Below are 18652 nucleotides of genomic sequence, written 5' to 3'. Positions count from 1 at the left end.
TATCATTGTCATTCTCATCTTCATCTCATCCTTGTGGTCTTCTTACCATTCTAATACATCAAACCTACTTCCAGGCTTCCTGGAAGTCTAATAAAACAAAAAAATCTAAGCATAGCCGATATTTTGTTTAGATCAGTTGTTAAACGTACACTCATATTTTCCATGAGCACAGAGTGGAGTTTTCCAGTAAGCAGGCTGTGTGCCATGTTACAGGATGCTGAATCTATGCACAGGCATTGGCAAGTACAGAAAGCAATGCCACTCACTCTTCATGCTAACTTTTATAACTCTGAAAAGTTTGCTTTTCATGGAAATGTCACTTACCTTTCCATTAAGTGTAAGTGACTTTAAAACATTTTAAAACACCTCAGAAAGAAAAATCTTCCGTCTATTGGTTCACTTCCCAGATCATCATGAATAAAGATGGGGCAGGCTGAAGCCAGGAGCTTCCTTCAGGTCTCACACAGCGACCCAAGAATTTTGGTCATCTCTCCACTACTTCCTCTGCTTTCCCGGGCACCTTAGCATGGAGCTAGATGGGAAGTGGAGCAGGTGGGACTCAAACTAGCATCTATATGGGATTTTGGAGCTACAGGTGACAGCTTTGCCCACTACATCACAGCTCCTATTCCATGTTTTAATTTTTAAATGCTGAAAATATGCTCCAAAAATCTTAAATAAGCAATACATTTCTAGTACATGGAAGGATTCCAAGACCAGAAAGCCTAAAAACTGTGGCACAGGACTATACTGTTACCTGCTAGGCGCCCCCTTGTAATCCTGTACTTTGGCACTCAGCAGAGGAGGGATTCAGCATATATAATGTTGGGTGCTGAATGAATGTTAGGGGCAGCATTGGCCATTCCTTTAGGTACATGGATCCACAAGCATGGTAATGATGGATGCTCAGATGCACACAGCTTACCTGGAAGTAGTCAGTAATGAAGGATCCGAGTTCACTCCTCAGCAGCCGCCTGGGGAGAGAAAAACACAGTGAAGCATCCTTGATGGCACCTGCTCCCAGATGCACTCACCAGAGGCCCAGGGAGAGGTCCCCTACCCACTAAGGTTGTTAGGGAGCTGCAAGGACAGACACCCTAGGTGTTCTGCATCTCAAGGTGCAGCAATGCTGATTCTAACAGAGTGGGCAGGGGTTGGCCAGATCACCCGGCTTCCTGGGAAGCAAAACAAAAGCAAGGAAGAGAAAGCCTCCATTCTGCAGTCCTTCACATCAGCAGAGCACTTCATAGTTTAGAGCATACCTGTCACAGATTCTTGTATTATACATCAAAAATTATGTGTATTGGGGTGGGCAGGGGATGGATTCCCATGTCTTCTCTGCAGACTAAGAAACAGGGTCAGAAAGGCCTAGAAACACATCAGTGTCCGACCTAAGACTCCCTGAAAACTCAACTTGACTTTCCACAGCCTCACAAGGATATTCAGGACATCCAGCTTGGTGCACAGGGGGCCACATCAGGGGAAAGACAGGCGTTTAAAAAGCTATTATTAACTCCCTTGAAAGTGTGTTCAAACACATCCCTGAAGGATGAATAGCATCATTGTTTGCAGAAAATAAACACAATGGGATGGAGACAAAGGAAGAAAAACATCCATGATCAGATTTCTGCACAAGAAGGAGCCTTGGAAAGCTGCAAACACCCAGTGAGCAAGGAGATGCCTTCCTTTCCCCATGACAGAAAGCACAACCCTGGTTGCTGTAGGCTGTAGGGCTCTTCATCAGAAAGCTCTAAGAGCAGATGAGTCACTCCTGGAAAGTTACAAGAATACAGCAGCCTTGGGGCCGGTGGTGTGGCTCAGTAGATTAACCTGTCACTTGCAATGCCAGCATCCTATATGAGTATAGCTTCAAGACCCAGCTGCTCCACTTCCACTCCAGGTCTCTGCTAAACAGCCTGGGAAAGCAGTAGAAAACGGCCCATGGGCTTAGGTTTCACCACCCATGTGGGAAGACCTAGATGGAGTTTCAATGTTCCTGGGTTAAGCCTGGTCCAGCTCCAGCCATTGTGGCCATTCAGAGAGTAAACCAGCATATGGAAGATCTCCATCTCTCCCTCTAACTGCCTTTCAGATAAAGAAAGCTTCAAAAGAAAGAAAAAGAAACTAATCTGTCAGGCAGCTCCAAGTAGACAGCGACATTAAAATCTTAAGAGGTGATGAGTCGGCTGTCTTTGGCCGTGGCAGAAAGGTATGCTTCTAACAAACCTCAGTGGCCACGAGGAGCCATTGGCAGAAAAGCCATGCTATGGGGAAAACTCGAAGGGTAGGTCTTAATGATGGGTATCTCAAGACAGAGCTCGCCAAGTGTGTCTCGCATCCTCATGCTGCTGAGGGACTGACACAGACCTGAGAGGCAGGTGGTAGATTCCAGCTTGCAAGGAACCCAGGCTGGAAAAACATTGTGCTCACAAATTAGGGGCCTGTAATATTGAAAGAGAAAGAGATCAAAAGGGGGATTTTTAAGGTAAAAAATGAGGAACATGCACCTAGAACAACACAGAAGAGGGAGCTCTGCTAATGGAATAATGGTGAGATGGGACTAGGTAATAGTGAATCGGGGCTAGATGCGGTTAACCAAGGCAGGATTTCCCTGGGGCATTTCACAGTTGTTCTCAGGGCACACCATGATGTTACGCAATCGGGGAATCCAAGAGGCCTCCCTCTGCTCTCTGCTACTGGGGGAAGAGAGGCTGAAGGCCTGGTACCTTTCCAGTGCAGCCAGGGTCACAGAAGGCCTTGGCCAAGGCCAGAATTCTTCAGAGCACTGCTGAAAACACAGTGTTCAGTAGAATTAATGGATAAACTTTTCCTAGTGTCACAACACTAAGAAAAACAAAGTCTGAAGCTACAGGCAGATGACTCAGGGATGAAAAGATGCTGATGGAAAACCAAAGAGACTCTGAAGAAGTGCCATACACCATGTTGTTAAAGGTGAAGATGAGTTCTTCCGCAAGGAGACAGAGATGATCCACTCCAGACGCTTTAAATGTATCTGACATAACCAGGTACATAAGAGAACAACATGTCAGTTCTTTCATCAAACTCCCAATTCAAACTCTCTCAACTGGATGTATACAAACAGAAATATCCCCAGCTGATCATGTAAGTGAAGAGTCTGATGTCCTGCAAAGGGAAATCTGTAAGCTTCACATTACTCTTAGATGACTCTTAGAAAATTGTGTCTTACTCTGAGCTCATCATGAGGCAGACAGGGCTCCTGCATATCTGTATGGGGTTTTTCATTGGTGGCAAAATATAGAAATCAATATACACATGCGCCAATGAAGCTCTGACAAGGAATTAGCCACATATAGAAGTCTATGCAACTGTGAAAACACAAAAGGAAGTAGATCACTACTTAAGTAGTACTTAAGTAATGATTGGAAGAGATCTGAGTCCCATTCTGTTATATAAAAAAAAAGCTACATCAGAGTGAGTAAATAATATCAACAGGTTCATTTGACAACTCTGCTCTTACAACTTGCTATTCAAGTCTATATTCACTTCATGATTTGGTTTCCAGGTCCTTTGATCTGAAATATATGAATATTGTACCTTGATTTTCAAAGCACGTGTGTGTTTTGAAATCATGAATATAAAACACTAGACCACATAAGGGATTGGAGAAGTGGAAACCATTGCTTAAAATTCACTAGGACAACAAAGAGATATAGAAAACATTATTCCCTGCCCTTGGATATAGATATCACCCTGCAGATGCCCTACTACCCTCTCAGGCCCCAGTCCAGCTCATGGACCTCAGGTAAGGGTGCCATATTGTTGGTGTGTGTGTCCACATGGGGCCCTTGCATATGACAAAGAAACTCAGTGGGAATACTGGATAATTACTAAGATTCTGGGACACAAAAGTGGAAGACTCCACTCTTTGGCCTGTTATAAGTCTGTTTTTTGAACACAATCCTATTCAAAAATAGATTTTAAAGAGATTCCTGAATTAACAATAATAAACATGGTTGTGGCAGCAAGATGACCTGACACCAGAGAAGGAACCTGAATCTCTGAGCAAGAGCAGGGCATTGGCAAGCATAGTGATGCTGACAAACATTGTAAACTCGGCCATTCAGATCCCCCTCAGCCTGGCAACTTGGGAACCGCTGGAACTTAGAGCATGGTGAGGGGAGGAAAGGGGCCAGGGATGGAGATCCAGAAGTCATGCCAGCCACGCAGGCCAGGCCTGGACAACAACTGAGTCACAGCACACATCTCCCATCTGCTTCTAGTCTCTGTGTTTGTTCTGCTCATACTTGGTCTACAGTAAGCCGGGTGCTTCTCAAAAACTCTAGCCTTGTCTCAGCGGGACAGAAAAAGGGATTTTTTGCCCCATCTTGCTTTGCCATCACCTGTGGGACTTAACAGAAAATATTTCATTTAGGAATCACACACTCTTCCCCTTTCCCAAAAGGAAAGTGCAACTGATAGAGAATAGGGGGCCACAGATTCTTCAAGTCAGAACTATTTACTGAGAACTGCCATGGGTCAGACATAGTGCTGGATGCCAGATGAAAAGACTTCTTCCCATTTGGACCTGTATCCTTGAGGTATAGGATATTCATCTGATCCAGAAATTGAGAACACAATATTACCAAGGTGTTGGAGATACATAGACTAGTGCTGGTACAGTAGTATAGTGAATTAAGCTGGCACCTGAACTGCAGGCATTCCACATTAGAGCACTCAGATAGGTGGTTTCAGTCCTACCTGTTCCATTTGCCATCCAGCTTCCTACTAATGCCTCTGGGAAAAATCAGTAAATGTAGGAGGCTTGGAATTCTGGAATTCTCACTTCAGCCTAGACTAGCCAATAGTTGTGCCCATTTGGGGACTGAATTAGTAGATAAAATATCTTTTTGACTCTCTAATTTTCAAATAAATGAGTAAAAATAAATATTTAAATAAATAATTATATCTTAAATAAATAAGTAAAACCTTTAAAAAATAAAAGGAGAAATTTATAGCCAAAATCATAATAAGGCACAATGTCCCCTGTTACCTTACTAAATTTAATTTTTAGATTAATTTTTTGTTGTTGGAAAGGCAGATTTTACAGAGAGAAGAAGAAATAGAGAAATGGTCTTTAATCCACTGTTTCATTCTCCAAATGGCTGCAATGGCCAGAGCTGAGCTGATCCAGCTAGAAGCTTTTTCTGTGTGTCCCACATGGGTGTAGAGTCCCAAGGACTTGGATCATCTTCTGTTGCATTCCCAGACCACAAGCAAAGTGTTGGATCAGAAGTGGAATAGCTGGGACGTGAACTGGTACCCATAGAGATGTGGTGCCACAGAGTGTAGGATTATCTTGCTGCACCACCACATTGGCCCCATATCTTACTAAATTTACCAACTGAATTCGTGAAATGTAAGAAAGAAGAGAAATACAAGAATACACGCAGAGTTAAAGAGCCTGTGGTATGTGGCTACCCAGATGCCATAAGTGTGAAGATGTTGATCCCCAATGCCTAGGATAGATGAATGTTCCTGAAAAGCTGGTAGGACTCGCATCCAGCATTCTCTTTTTCCCATTCTCTTTTATGGCTTCTTCTCTGTCAACATCATAACCATGACTGGTTGAAAGAAGAGGAAAACACATAAGAAGTAGCAGACCGAGTGCTCCTGGGATGGAGTGTGCCTTTTTCCAGTTCAAGTTTATGCAGCACTTGCTAGGTGTCAGCCACTGCTGTTAATAGCATCTGTATTTCTGCATTTACGCCTGTAAGGTGTTAGTAATAGCCCCACTTTCTATGCACTGGAAATACACCCCAGGCAATACAAGCTGGAGGCAAGAAAGATATATTTGAGTTCAAGAAGCTAGGGACAGCAGCCTGGGTCAGAACTCTGCTAGCTGTCTTGTAGTAATTGTGATGGGTGGGGGAAAGAACCTTAGCAAATGCATCAGTCTGTCACATCTACTTTTCTTCAACCAGAATATTGGACCAATATAATTCTTGCCTCATAGGACTACTGCAATGGGCAAATGAGTTCATCCCAGGGAAGACTCTAGAACAGCCTTGGCACATGCAAGGCCCCACAAGCATAAACCACTAGAATTTTACCCAGGTCTGCCGGACTCAAAAGCCCCAAATCCTAAATTTTCCACCCCACCGCTCAACATCTTCTATGAAGCTCTGAGGGGAAACTCTCTTGAACTTGATAGATTAGGGCTGGATCACGTGCAATCAGAGTGAAAAGCAGCGAAGTGGAGAAAAGGATCACTGGATTTAGAGATGGACATGAAAGCCACAGCTCAGTCCAGGTGGCCCTCTTGCTACACTTCTTTATCTATTGGATGTGCAGGCCTGGTTTCCTTTGGACACAGAATTCTCTGGCTAGCAATTACTGCAAGCCACAGCACCAGTCCAGAGAAGGAACCTATGGAGCTAGAGTAATGGGAAGGTAACATTTACATGGAACCCAACCAAAAGAGAAACAGGGCATAAAGTTTAGCCAGAAGCCAGAATCAATCATACTAAGGAGAGGAAACCCATGTTCTCATCCCCTCACATCTCCTCAACTTCTACAGGCTTGAAGGTCAAGAGGCACTCCCTCATAGACCACAGGCAGGGCAAGCAAGGACAAAAGAGACAGAGAGCATGGACAGAACCCAGAAGTGAAGCTGCAGCTTGGGAAGCCTGCGTCCCATATCAGAGTACTTGAGTTCAATGCCCACCTCCACTTTGGTCCCAGCTTCCTGCTAATATGCACTCTGGAGACAACATGTGATGACTCAAGTACATAAGTCCCTGTCATCCATGTGAAAGACCCAAGTAGTATTCTGGGCTCTTAGGTTTGGCCTGCCCCAGCTCTGGATATCGCAGGTATTTGAAAAGAGAACCTGAAAATGCATTTTTTTCTCATTCTTTGAAATAAAACTATATATATGTGACACAGAAACATGACCTTGGAAATGATCTATAATTTCCCCTGCACAGGGGAAGACAGGACAATTCCTGTTGTTGCAACAGCTCCTTTCTAGGTGTGGTAGGCAGCGTGTAGACAGATGTTTTTTAACAGGATGGGCATATTGATGATCTAATACTTCTGTGATGATTTTCAAGTAGGGGCTACTCCAAGCTCCCCCAAAGATCCATACCTTCTGCCCTATCTCATAAAAAGTTCCATCAAGTTCAGGAGCCATGAGGATCCTTCCAGGTCCTATGCCCATGTCTTTTCTCATCAGTGTCCTCTAACCTGGTTACTCAGTTCCTTAACGATCACCCATTTTGCTTGTACAAGAGGACACATTTCAAGATATTGAAATGGTCTTATTACCTATGGTGCATTCAATAGGAACCCAGTGGAGGGGTCCCCCTGATTGGGATGAAATGCTGGTACTCTCATCTCTGGTGTCTACATCCCAGAGGGTGGCAGTGGAGAAGGCGAGAAACATGGAAGATACCAGCGGTGGGTATTTCTTGGACTCCCAATCACGTGATACATGCCACACTAGTTGGCATACATGCAGCACACAGATTTCTCCAACAGTCTTTCAGGTAAGGATTTACTCTCACCTTGCAGAAAAACATGCTGATGCCTGGGAAGCACACTGGTAGACTGCAGCTCTCACGAAGCCAACCCAAGCATTAGCAGGGTGCCTCTTTTCCCCATCCCTACCCCTGGGGCCAACAGAGACAAGCCACTAAGGTATGTGATGGAAGCAGGTGCATGTGATTGAGGAGGGAAGGGGAAAACTCCTCTAAAGTCAACCCCTGCATGGATTCCATGAACAAGTGTGGCTCCAGAGTAACCAGAATTGAACTTCCCAGGGGTCAGAAACCTGTACTCTTAGGGGAAAGTCCCCATTCCTAAACAGCATTTTGACCAAACACCACATAGGGCCAAGCCCTATTTCAGTGTCTATTCACTTTCCTCAAATGACCCTTGCTTCCTTCCAGGTCAATTCTCAACCATAGTTGAGAACCAGAGCAGGTATAAGGCACTAACACATATTCAGGCAGAAACATCTGTGCCCTCAAAAATAAGATCTCAGGTTAATTTCCCCCAAAGTACAGTCTTCAGAGAACAGTGCTTCTATCCCCATAATCTTCCAGCAAACCTGTGCCCACGGAAGTTGAACCCAAATTCACACAAAACCAGCTCTGTGTGTGTCTCTTGCAGCCTGCACACAAAAAGTTTACAAACACAGGAGTCTAGGGTTCAAATCTCAACTCAGAGATGGTCAAACGAGGTGACTATCCACCTTTATTCCACCTCTCTCTGTGCATGTCTTCATCCCTCAGACAAATGGGAGCTGTCTTATAGCGGTGTGGCACGTTTTACAAGTTGCTTACTTACATAAAACACTCAACAGACACAGGCACAAACTACATGGAGAGCTGCTGCATGTATAATGGTTATCTCATGGGATTCCACCATATGTAGGGCTACTCTGATAGCCTATCAGCGAGCTCCAGGCTGTCCTCCCTTCTGTATGACTCTTCCCCCAGCTGTGGGATCCACAACAGTCAACACACTGAGGGAGTTGGACAAATCGGAGCTGGGTTTCCCTGCTGGATTCAGGTGCCAACTGAGTCAGAAGGAACGCATTCCAACTCAGATCTATCTGATCACACACAATTCTTGGAACCTTTTGTTTCACTTCAGTTTCTGAGGTTTCCTTCACTCTGCCACCTCCCTGCCAAGAACAGAAGCGGGGGGGGGGAGGTTAGAGGGAAAGGGGAAAAATGGGTGTTTCCTGCCTCAGGACAACTGCAGATCACTCATTTCTGGCTTCCAGAAACCTCTTTACTGAGCATTTATTTTGGCAGAGAAATAAACCTAGGGAGCCGGAGGGCATAGAGTGGTTCATGGCCACAATGTTACACTCTCAGTGGCCTTTTCTGCTTATTCTCTGCTTGCTCCTCCTTCAGATGTCAACGCAGGCATCATTTTCTCAGCAGCCTAAGTGTATACCTGACCTCCACACAGTGCCAGCAGTATTCTGCCATTGTCCCACCAAACAAGCTTCCCCCAGGAAGGACCACCAGCTGCAAGGTGGTCCAGGATAAGACAGAGCATGCCACAAACTTTCCTTTAATAAACAAATAAGACAACCATGACCTTTCTTTCTATATACACACACATACGCGTGCATACACACACTTGCCAATCAAAAAGATAGCTTTGTTAAGCAGCTACTTGCATAGGTTCTCATAAGAACTTATCAATATAAACCTTTTCCTTCCCTGCGTCCCCCGCACATTCACACTCTTTGAGCTCCTCCTGGTCACAAAACATTCTTGGAATAGGTTAATGAACAGTGTTCATGAACAATATGCTCCTAGGTCAAAGAGCTTAGCCACTAATTCTTGCAAGACGAATAAAATCTAACCTTTAACCTAGTCTTGTCCCCACTGCCAACTTCAGCCAGTCTCACCAGGAGCAGGGACAGATCAGGAGCAGCAAAACCACCTCATTGCCCCACAGAGAACCCAAACAAGAAGGCATCCAAGATCCATCCAAACTAAGAAAGAATCCAGAGACACCAGAATCGCAGACTGTGATGACTGGGGAGTTAGCCAGAAAATATCCTCTTTGAAAGGTCATTTGTTTGCCTTAGGAAGAGCATAGAAGATCTTTTTTCTCTAAAGCAGTATCAGTGGAAAATATTCTGATTTATGGTTTTCATATTGACAGACCACATGCTTTGACTTTTATTCAAAGACAATTGGTTGATATATCAAGGTTGGACGTTTCTGATGCACTTATTCTGTAAGTATAGAGACATCTGTCTCTGAATCCAATACCATGTTTTAAAACCTGACCATCATCAATTCAAAGTTTTTCTTCACAGCTACTTGAAAGTCTATTGGCTAAAAGTTAGATTATATCAATGACACACCTTAGAAGAAGGGGCTAACCTGTAATAAACATGTACTTCCCTGGTCATCTTTGGCATTAGATCATCTTTGGATAAATTAATATTTCTCAGATGCATACAAACTCTGTAAGGAGAGAGCTAGCCAGGCCGGTCTGGGGTGATACACCGGGGAAGCAGATGTAGGCTTTGCCATCAGACACGGATAATGCACCAAGAAGTTCACTGCCACTTGGCTTGAATAAAATGAAGAGCTGGGAAAGTCATTTCTTCTTGCTCTTTTCTCTGCAAAAAGTTCAAACAGCTGTCTTCTCTTTTAGGAACTCAGCCTCACCTCAACTTGAATTCCAAACACTCTAGTTCAAAGCAAGCTCACCTCATCTAAACTGTGAAGACATCTTTATATGGTACGGAGTATGGAGAAATTCATCACAGTGTCCTGTGTTCTCATGCGTGGGGCTCGCCCATCATTTATCACTTTATTATTCTGAAGTGTTCACAATAAGAAGAAGAATAATGGCTAACATTTATTATGTACCTGCTCCTATATCAAGGACACTTCAACATTATCTCAATCTTCCCAATCACATAGGGCTGGTGCCATTATAATTATCCCCATGACATAAAGGAAAAACAGGGAAATGAGGTACTTTGGCCATGGTTACATTGGGAGTCATTTTGATCCCGCCTCCTTGCACACAGATCCTGCCCTATTACATCAATTCTATTGAACCTGGCACAGAACTTTTGACACATACTGGTACTGACATAACTGATAGAAAAAAATGAGAATGAGAGTTCAAAATCGTGGTCCAGCAAATTAAACCACCACCTGTGTTATTGCCATTCCATACCAATCATATAGATGCCTGGAATGTCTTTCTCATTCTCAGTTATATCTGAGTCTCAGTAATGGGAAAAACCGTCTCCACTCTCACCCAGATAAAGAGCGCAGATGATAGAAGGCACAGAAACATGTGTTCCCAAACCTGACAACTTTGGTTTATTCTGGGCTGTACCCTTCTTGAAGTAAACAGCTTCAAACTCAACCATGGGGTCTGGCACGATGGCTCAGTGTCTAAACATTCACCTTGCACACACCTGGATCCCATAAGGGCACAGTAGAGGATGCTCCAAAGCCTTGGGACCTTACCCCCACTGGGAGACCAGAAGGAGGTACCTGGCTCCTGGTTTCAGATTGGTTCAGCTCCAGCCATTGTGGCCACTTGTAGAGTGAACCAGTGGATAAAATATCTCTTTTTATTTCTCCTTCTCTCTGTAAATCTGCCTTTCCAATAAGAATAAAAGAATCTTAAAAAAAAAAACTCAATCACAGATGTTTCCTACCATTCTGAGAATCACTCCAGAGAGAAACATCCAATGGCAGCCTTCTCTTGAGATGTGTGAGTAATTACAGAACACAGGAAGAGAGGAACAACCACAGAAAGACCAGGGGCCATCAGCTCTCCTCCCACGTGAGTCTTCTGCCTGACTCAGCATTGTGTGCAGTATTGTGTAGGACAGGGTGCTGTTCTATATTCCTCCAAATTCATATGTCAAAATCCAATCCCTGACTGATGGTATTTGGAGATGGAGACTCTGAGAGATGACTGCAGTTAGATGAGGCCTGAAGGTGGGGCCTTCATGATGTCCTTAGGAGAAAGGACCACAGAGAGCTTGCTCCTTTTGTCTCTCATTTACACAAAGAGGCCATGTGAGCACACAATGAGATGGCGGCCACCTACAAGTGCCCTCACCAGGGTATTGGTTGGTGCCTTGACTTTGGACTTGGCAACCTCCAGAGCAGTGAGGTTTCACTTCTCTAGTCTATGGTATTTCTCATGGTTGACAGAGCGGACAACAGAGGGTGTCTAAGATCGGAGTTCAAATCCTGATTCCACTGTTGAGTTGTGTGACCTTGGGCAGGTAATCTAGTTTGTCTTCTCCAGTTTTCTCATGTGTGAACTATGTTATAGTGAGGAGGGATGAACAAGAAAGGAAGCTGGAGTCATCTGAGATTCTATACCCCCACCCTCAGTCCCCGACCGTGCCTCCCCTAGGCATGCTACAGCTGATTCGCTCCACAGATGTGTTTTGTTTGGCCTGCATCAATGTTTGGTGAAATTCGGAGTGTCTGCCAACGTTCAAAATCAGGAAATGTCAAATAAAAATCTCTCCTTCCGGTTCTTCTTGAAGAATAACATGGTATGTCTTAGGACCTGTGCCTGGTGGCCTGCTCTCAGGTCTCGCCTTGCAGCAGAGGGTGGCACCTCATTCCCATGCACCCAGTCCAGCTTTATCCGCTTAGAAAACCGACCTGGCACCTGCAAGCTTCTGAGGCAGCAGCCCCCAGGCTAACAGGGCCGGCATAAACACAAGGCTGGGCCTGTACTTTTCCTGGCTGCCCACAAACAGAGCTTTTAAGTACAATTTCAGGATCAGAGTTACCTAAAGGGAGGAACAATTAGCACATTCCTGAGTCACTGTTTTATTTATTTATACTTCTATTGTGAGCTGAAAACCCGCATGGAAAGGCCCAGATGGTTCTTGGAGTAGAAATAGAACTCGTAGAATTCGGGGATCAGCTGGTCCCTCTTTGCTATCATTCAGCTCCTTGGGGCCTGTTTCCTCCTCTGTGAAATGAGGTCATGCACTAGATGACCTTTTTTGTCTGTTTCCACATTTCTGTGCTTACGATGCAAAATTCAAGCACATGGGTAGATATTTAACACAACCCTGTATATTTATGAGCTCCAAAGCTTTTAATGAAAGCAGAGGTCTTAAAGCCTCCCAAAGACCCTTAACACAGACCTTAACTAAATGTAAACAGGACTTGAATGATGGCCTTGTTTATTGTTCTGCCCACTCCAGGGCTGGGTTTGTGACTTCGATAAAACTCCAGACAGAGATAATGCCAAGGCATCAGAAGACCTGATGGCTCAGCCTCCTATTCCTAGGAGACCCCAGTTCTCTGAGCCCAAACACAAACTCCCCACCATACAACACACTTGTCAGTGCCCTGTGCACATGCACCTTCTTCCAGTTTCTTGCCATGGCAACCACAGGACCTATGCACTTGCAGGTTCTGTCACCAGAATCCCTCTTCACTCAGCTAATTCCCACTGAGTCTTCAGTGACAACATACCCGCTGAACCTGCCTTCCTTGACAAGATCAAGTCATGCTAATTTGGGCATTCATTATATCAGTTGCTACAACATCACAAGAGCGAGGTTGTAGCAGCCTCACTGTTACATTCTATATGCATGATCAGTTGCATAATGATTATCACCTAAACTGAAAATAAATGCATGCCAGGAGAGCAGAATCTTCATTTGTCTTTGTTCCCTGTTGGCTCTCTTAGGATCTGGCCAACAGGGAGGCATTCTGATACTTGTTGGGAAGTCCTTCATGAACAGGAAGAATAGCAATAAATCCCAAGTAGTCCCATTCCAACTAGTAAGCAACATCATTCATCAGAGCACAAGAAGTATTCAAAGAATAAATGCAGCCACTCTGCATCAACCCTCTGCCCTCACTCCTCATCACATGACAAATAGGTAAGCCATCCTTGGGCCAAGAGTCAGAAGTAAGAAGGATAATGAACAAATTCAAAGAAACTGGGCAAGAATACAGCAAAAGGTTTCTGGTGGTGTGGTCCTATCCATTCTCATTCAGGCCCACAGGGGGAAATGGCTCCAGATTTTCCACATACCTGATGCTTTCATTCAGTGCATAGAGCTCGTTGCTTTGCAAACCGCCCCCTTTGAAAACATTGATCACTGCAGTCTGGACACTGCAAAGAAATCAAACAACTCAAGGTTAGAGACTTGAACTTCTGGGGCCACATCAGCAAACAGCTCAGGAATCAAGGGAGATGGAAAACCCACAACACCGACATGGCCGTGTTGTCCATCAGTGGATCTGCCATTTCCTTCTCAGAGGCTTCGGAGGGGATAGAAGTCTTAAGACTAAAGAACTCCAAAGTAGTATCTATTTCCTCTCTGGCTCACTAGCAGCCCTATTGACACCAGTACAGAGCAGGCAGTGGGAGCTGCCCTAGCGAAATCAGGGTGTCAGAACCTCAGGGTCTGGAAGAGACCAATAATGGAACATATTGCAAGCAGGTGAGAGCTGACAAGGGCTGAGGACTCTCACACCTACAAGACCACTGTCTTCAACTTGCTGGGCCAATGCAAAATGGTAATCCCATTAACACTTTCCTTGGAAGAATTTTCTGTGGGCGAACTTGTATGGCCCCTTCCATTCTCTCACTTGTGCAGTGTGTAGGCTCCCTCCCCTGTGGGCCAATTAGGACCTTGGATTCTCAGGGGCATCAGCATGATAGGACAGCAAAGAAGCTGACTACAATTCTGTCCATTCCAAGGGTCCTGGGGCTTTAAAGCACAAAGGCACGCCGAACACCCAAACATTTCAGAGCTCCCTTTCCAGCCCCATCTTTATCTGTTCCATTCGTTGGAAAACTCCAATAATGTCCAAAGTCACAGAGAATTCAGTAATCTTGGAAGGAAGGATCCAAGGGGGTCTACACACTTTTGAAAAGTGGCCACAAGAGTCCAAGATACAGTGAGTGCACAAGGCTTGGTTATAGGCTCCACCAGACGTTTACAAAAGTTAACAGAAGTTCTCAGCTCCTCTCCCACACACCTGTGGTTCACAGGTATTGATAGTTTCTGCTTGATGTCATTCATTCAGCTTTCCACAGATACATATAAAGTCATTTCTATACATTTGGCCAGAAAAGACACACAAGGATACTTCAGCTGAGCTTATTCTTGGTGTCAAATGACTTTGAAATCCAGACAGTGTTTTTCATCAGACAGATTTCCCATAAACTTTCTTTAGGGTCATCATATATGACCTTCAGTTTGAATATTCTGATAGCCTGGGATGTGACTAATAAGTATGAACATTAACCCTAAATTCCAATCTAACTGTCAATGGCTGGCTAACTGCCTCTGATACGACAGAGGCTCTTGGTGGGAAGTGGGGGAGAGGAGCTTGTGTCCTGGCTTCTGGAATGGAGGAAGGTAGCAGTTATGTTGGATATAAGGAAATTGCCTTTTTGACCCTTTGCCCTGTAATGACATTCCAGAACAGAAATGCCACAGTGGCAGAAGGCCAGCCAGGCCATAAATGTTGCCCGACCCTGCTCTGGCCTTCACAGCCCTCCACCTCATACTTGTCACCTCCTTTACCTGTTCCAAGCTGAGTTGGAGCTCAGCTGCAAAGCTTGCCGGGTGGCCTGGAATCGAGGCAGGTCGCTGAGCACCGGGGAGCTCATGAAGCGTGGTCTGGGCCTGCGGAAGGAGCCCATCTTGTGGAACTCGACAGGCAAGCTGGGAGCGAAGCCACGGGTCATAAGTCCAGGGGAAGTTTCAGCTTCACCTGTAAGATGAGAAGCTTCCAGCTGCCCAGGGGAAGCACTTCTAGGGATGCCTGCTGGGCCTCGGGCACGTTGCTGAGACCTCTAACTCAGCCAACACCTGAAAACAGAAGGCAGCCTTGATTAAAAACCCCTGGGCTGAAGAACCCACACCCTGGAAGAGTTGGCTGGGAGTTTCCCACCACTCATCCTCCCATTCACAAGTTATTACAGCTCTCTTTCTAGTTGTTAAAGGGTAGTTGCCTCAGAGAGGGAAGAGACTGACAGCAGGGCCAGGTGGAAGCCAGTGCTATGGAAAAGCCACCCCTAGCTGTGTTTGATTCTGGTTGCTTTGGGCACCAGCTGGGTTTCTGCAGCCCACAAGATTGTGCTTTAATAGATGGCTTTTTAAAGATGTCGAGAGACAAGAGCTCCTTGTCCTGGCTCTGAAAAGCTTCCATGATGTGCCCTTCCTCCGTTGTCCTAGGGCCTCAGTTGCCCTTTACTGGGCAGTACCTCCTTATTTCCTTACCTCCCATTCCTTCATTCATTCCAACAGTTGCCAAGTGTGCACTATTGATTAACCAGTAAATTTCTAAGTCCTTCTAGCTGGACTCAGAGGCTCTGGAGAAGATGACTGTATGTTTGTCTTCATTCATGCATCATGCATTTATTGTGCATCTACCATGGCACCAGGTCCTTGCTGCAGCACTGGGAGATACAATCACAGCTCTGGAGACCATGGCATACCCCATGTGCTTCAACCTACAGGCCTATTCCAGGCCATTCTTACTCCTTTCCCACGCTCTTGATCATACTGATTGTTCCTTTTACCCAGAATTCTCTTCCCTTTTTTCTCTGCTTATCTAAATCCAAGTTCAAGGATACCACCCCTTGGCGTGGTCATAAGAGACTTTATGGCTTTGTGGTTTAGGCATTCGCTTTGGGGTGAACCTGGGTTCAAACCTTAACCTGGCCACTCCCAAGGTGTGTGACTTGGGACATACTGAGTCAAAAGCTCTCAGCCGCTCACAACCCCAACACCACAGAGCTGGCCAGAGCTGAGATGTGCTTCGGCGGCATGCTCAGCAGAATGGCATGCTGAGCAGCATGCCCTTTCTCACCTTGGCTCCTTTAGACCTGGGATCTCAGCCTCCTGTTCTTTACTGAACATAAAATCTGAATGATTAACTTCTCACGAGCTCTGGAGCTCAACAGACAGAAGGATGGAAAGAAATACCTCCAAGGCTATCGTCACTTCTGAACAGTTCACAAGGTTTAAGCCAGAAAGTTTCTTGCTGCCACCTCTCCCCCCAGTGAACTCTCCTACATCCCTGAAACTAATGGTAAAATAAGAGATACTCCAGCCATAAAGGCCCCGGGACAGGTGGGAAGGGAAAACAGCTTGGCAACATCAGTTGTTGCATTTGAAGGAGGAGGAAGAATGGTGCCAGTTCCAAACTAAACTCACTGCTGTGGCAGGAAGAGGACCTGGGCTTTGGCAGAGGCACTGCGGCAGTCCACGGGGGTGTGGGAGGTGCCAGCAGCCAACTGTGAACAACAGTTACAGTGGCAATGAATTAGATAATACTAGGTGCCAGAGATGAAATGGCTTGCCTCTTCATTGTTTTTTAAAGGAAGACAGACCCTGGGCCATTTTCTTGCTCCCTGTCTGCCCAATCCTCAGAAGAAGCCAATAGTTACTGAAACGGACCCCAATTAAAGCGGGGGAAGTCACAACAGGCCTAACTTTCAAAGAGAGTCTCAACAACTTCCCAAAGTGCCTCAGAATCTGGAAAGGTCTATGCAGATCAGCGGAAGCGGTAGAGAAGAACTGAAACCGCAGATTCCCCTTCGGAAGCCTTGAATTGGCCCAGAAAAGATCACCCCATTACAGCAGGACTCGTTTCGCTCCTCTTCTTTACATGTGCCTACTAAGTACTGCTCATCTAGGTAATTACAGGATATGAACGCCTTTTATGAGGATCTTAAACTTGAAGAGACGGAGCTGCCTCCCACCCCGTGGCACCAGTCCAGGGAGGCAGACAAGGGAGCAGAAACGCCTGTTCCAGGCCCTGGCCTCCTGCCTCCCTGACGAAAAAAACCCATGGCCCCAGGAGGCTGTGACATCCTGAGGCTCTCAGGCAACTCCTGTCCCCACCCATGTCTCAGCCTGTGACACCTACCCCAACACAGGGGTGCCTTTTTCCCTGCAAGGCACATGGGGAGCCCATACACACACACACACACACACACACACACACACACACACACACACACACACACACACACACACACACACCTTCTCTTCAGGAAGGGTAAGTTTCAAGCCAAAAGTGGCTACCTGCAGCTCCCGTGGCATTAAACTGCAGAGTCGCACACAAGCAAGAAGTGGCCTCTCCTGTCTCACCTCGCAGATCTGCCCTTCCCAGACGCTGACAGGTGAGGCTGGCTGGATGTGAAGCCTCTGTTGTATTCTGGTGACCCTCCCCAGATCCCCCACAGTGAGGGACTGCTGACCAAAGTGACTTCATGGAAAAAGTGACAAGTGCTGTATCCACCTGCCGCAGCACTGCTGTCTCAGACACAGGCTGGTTCTGCCCCATGTGTGATGAAGCAGAGAAGCAGACAGGTCCTATACACGGAGGATGAAAGCACAACCAAGAGGCCATCACAGTGCTGCTGTCTGCAGCAGCAGCATCTCATGTGGGTGCCGACCTGAGTTCGAGCTGCTCTACTTCCTATCCAGCTCCCTGTGGATGAGCCTAGGAAAGCAGCCAAAGATAACCCGAGTGTGTAGACTTTTGCATCCATATGGGGGACCCAAGTGAAGCTCCTGGCTCCTGGATTTAGCCTAGGTTTGCTCTGTCCCATGTGGCCATTTGGGCGGTAAACAAGCAGACAAGCAGATGGAAGATATCGCTCTCTCTCTCTCCCCCTTTAAACCCCCCCTTTCAAATAAACAAATCAAATCTTTAAAAAAAACAAAAAAGGTGGGGGGAGGCAGCAAAGGAGCAAGGAAACTTGTCTAAGGTGACCACGGTAGAAGTCAGATTACTAGACACCTGATCTAGAAAGTTCACCAGTCCACACCAAGGCCATTCTGCAAACTCCATGGAAACAGGCACACACTCTTCACCATGCCTCAATCCCTAAGCCTAAAGTCACTGCTTCAGGTAAAGACATGGGGAAAAGGAGACTTAACCAGGCACCAAACACCTGCCCAGCATGGTGCCAGCTCCTCTGCCACAAGTAGAGGTAAGGCATACAGTTAAATGCAAATCCCTGAGCACGGTTGGGATCACCCAGCTCCCCAGCCCATCCCCACTCAGCCATGCTATGAAACTCAACCAAAAACCCCCACTGGAAGTGATCATGTCAGTCAGGAGTATCAGTCCAAAGAGCTCATGTTAAA

The 18652-nt window shown here is 45.8% G+C and overlaps 1 protein-coding gene across 4 annotated transcripts in view; it reads right to left on the bottom strand.

Annotated features, from left to right (window-relative positions):
* The window catches only part of PRR5L (proline rich 5 like), a 73383-nt gene that overhangs the window by 36465 nt on the left and 18266 nt on the right, over positions 1-18652 (bottom strand). For all 4 annotated transcript variants that reach the window (XM_040980117.1, XM_040980120.1, XM_040980119.1 and 1 more), the window contains exons 2-4: positions 15071-15358; positions 13567-13647; positions 926-974 (exon numbers count right to left, since the gene is read on the bottom strand). In XM_040980117.1, the coding sequence (XP_040836051.1) occupies positions 926-974; positions 13567-13647; positions 15071-15234 (294 nt within the window). In that variant the 5' untranslated portion in view covers positions 15235-15358. The remainder of the gene's footprint in view (positions 1-925; positions 975-13566; positions 13648-15070; positions 15359-18652) is intronic.

The sequence above is a fragment of the Ochotona curzoniae genome, unplaced genomic scaffold, assembly GCF_017591425.1.
Source record: "Ochotona curzoniae isolate NIBS_2020 unplaced genomic scaffold, NIBS_Ocur_1.0 contig_3432, whole genome shotgun sequence".
In the NCBI taxonomy this organism is placed as follows: domain Eukaryota; kingdom Metazoa; phylum Chordata; class Mammalia; order Lagomorpha; family Ochotonidae; genus Ochotona; species Ochotona curzoniae.
This window is presented reverse-complemented; position numbering and strand designations above follow the sequence as displayed.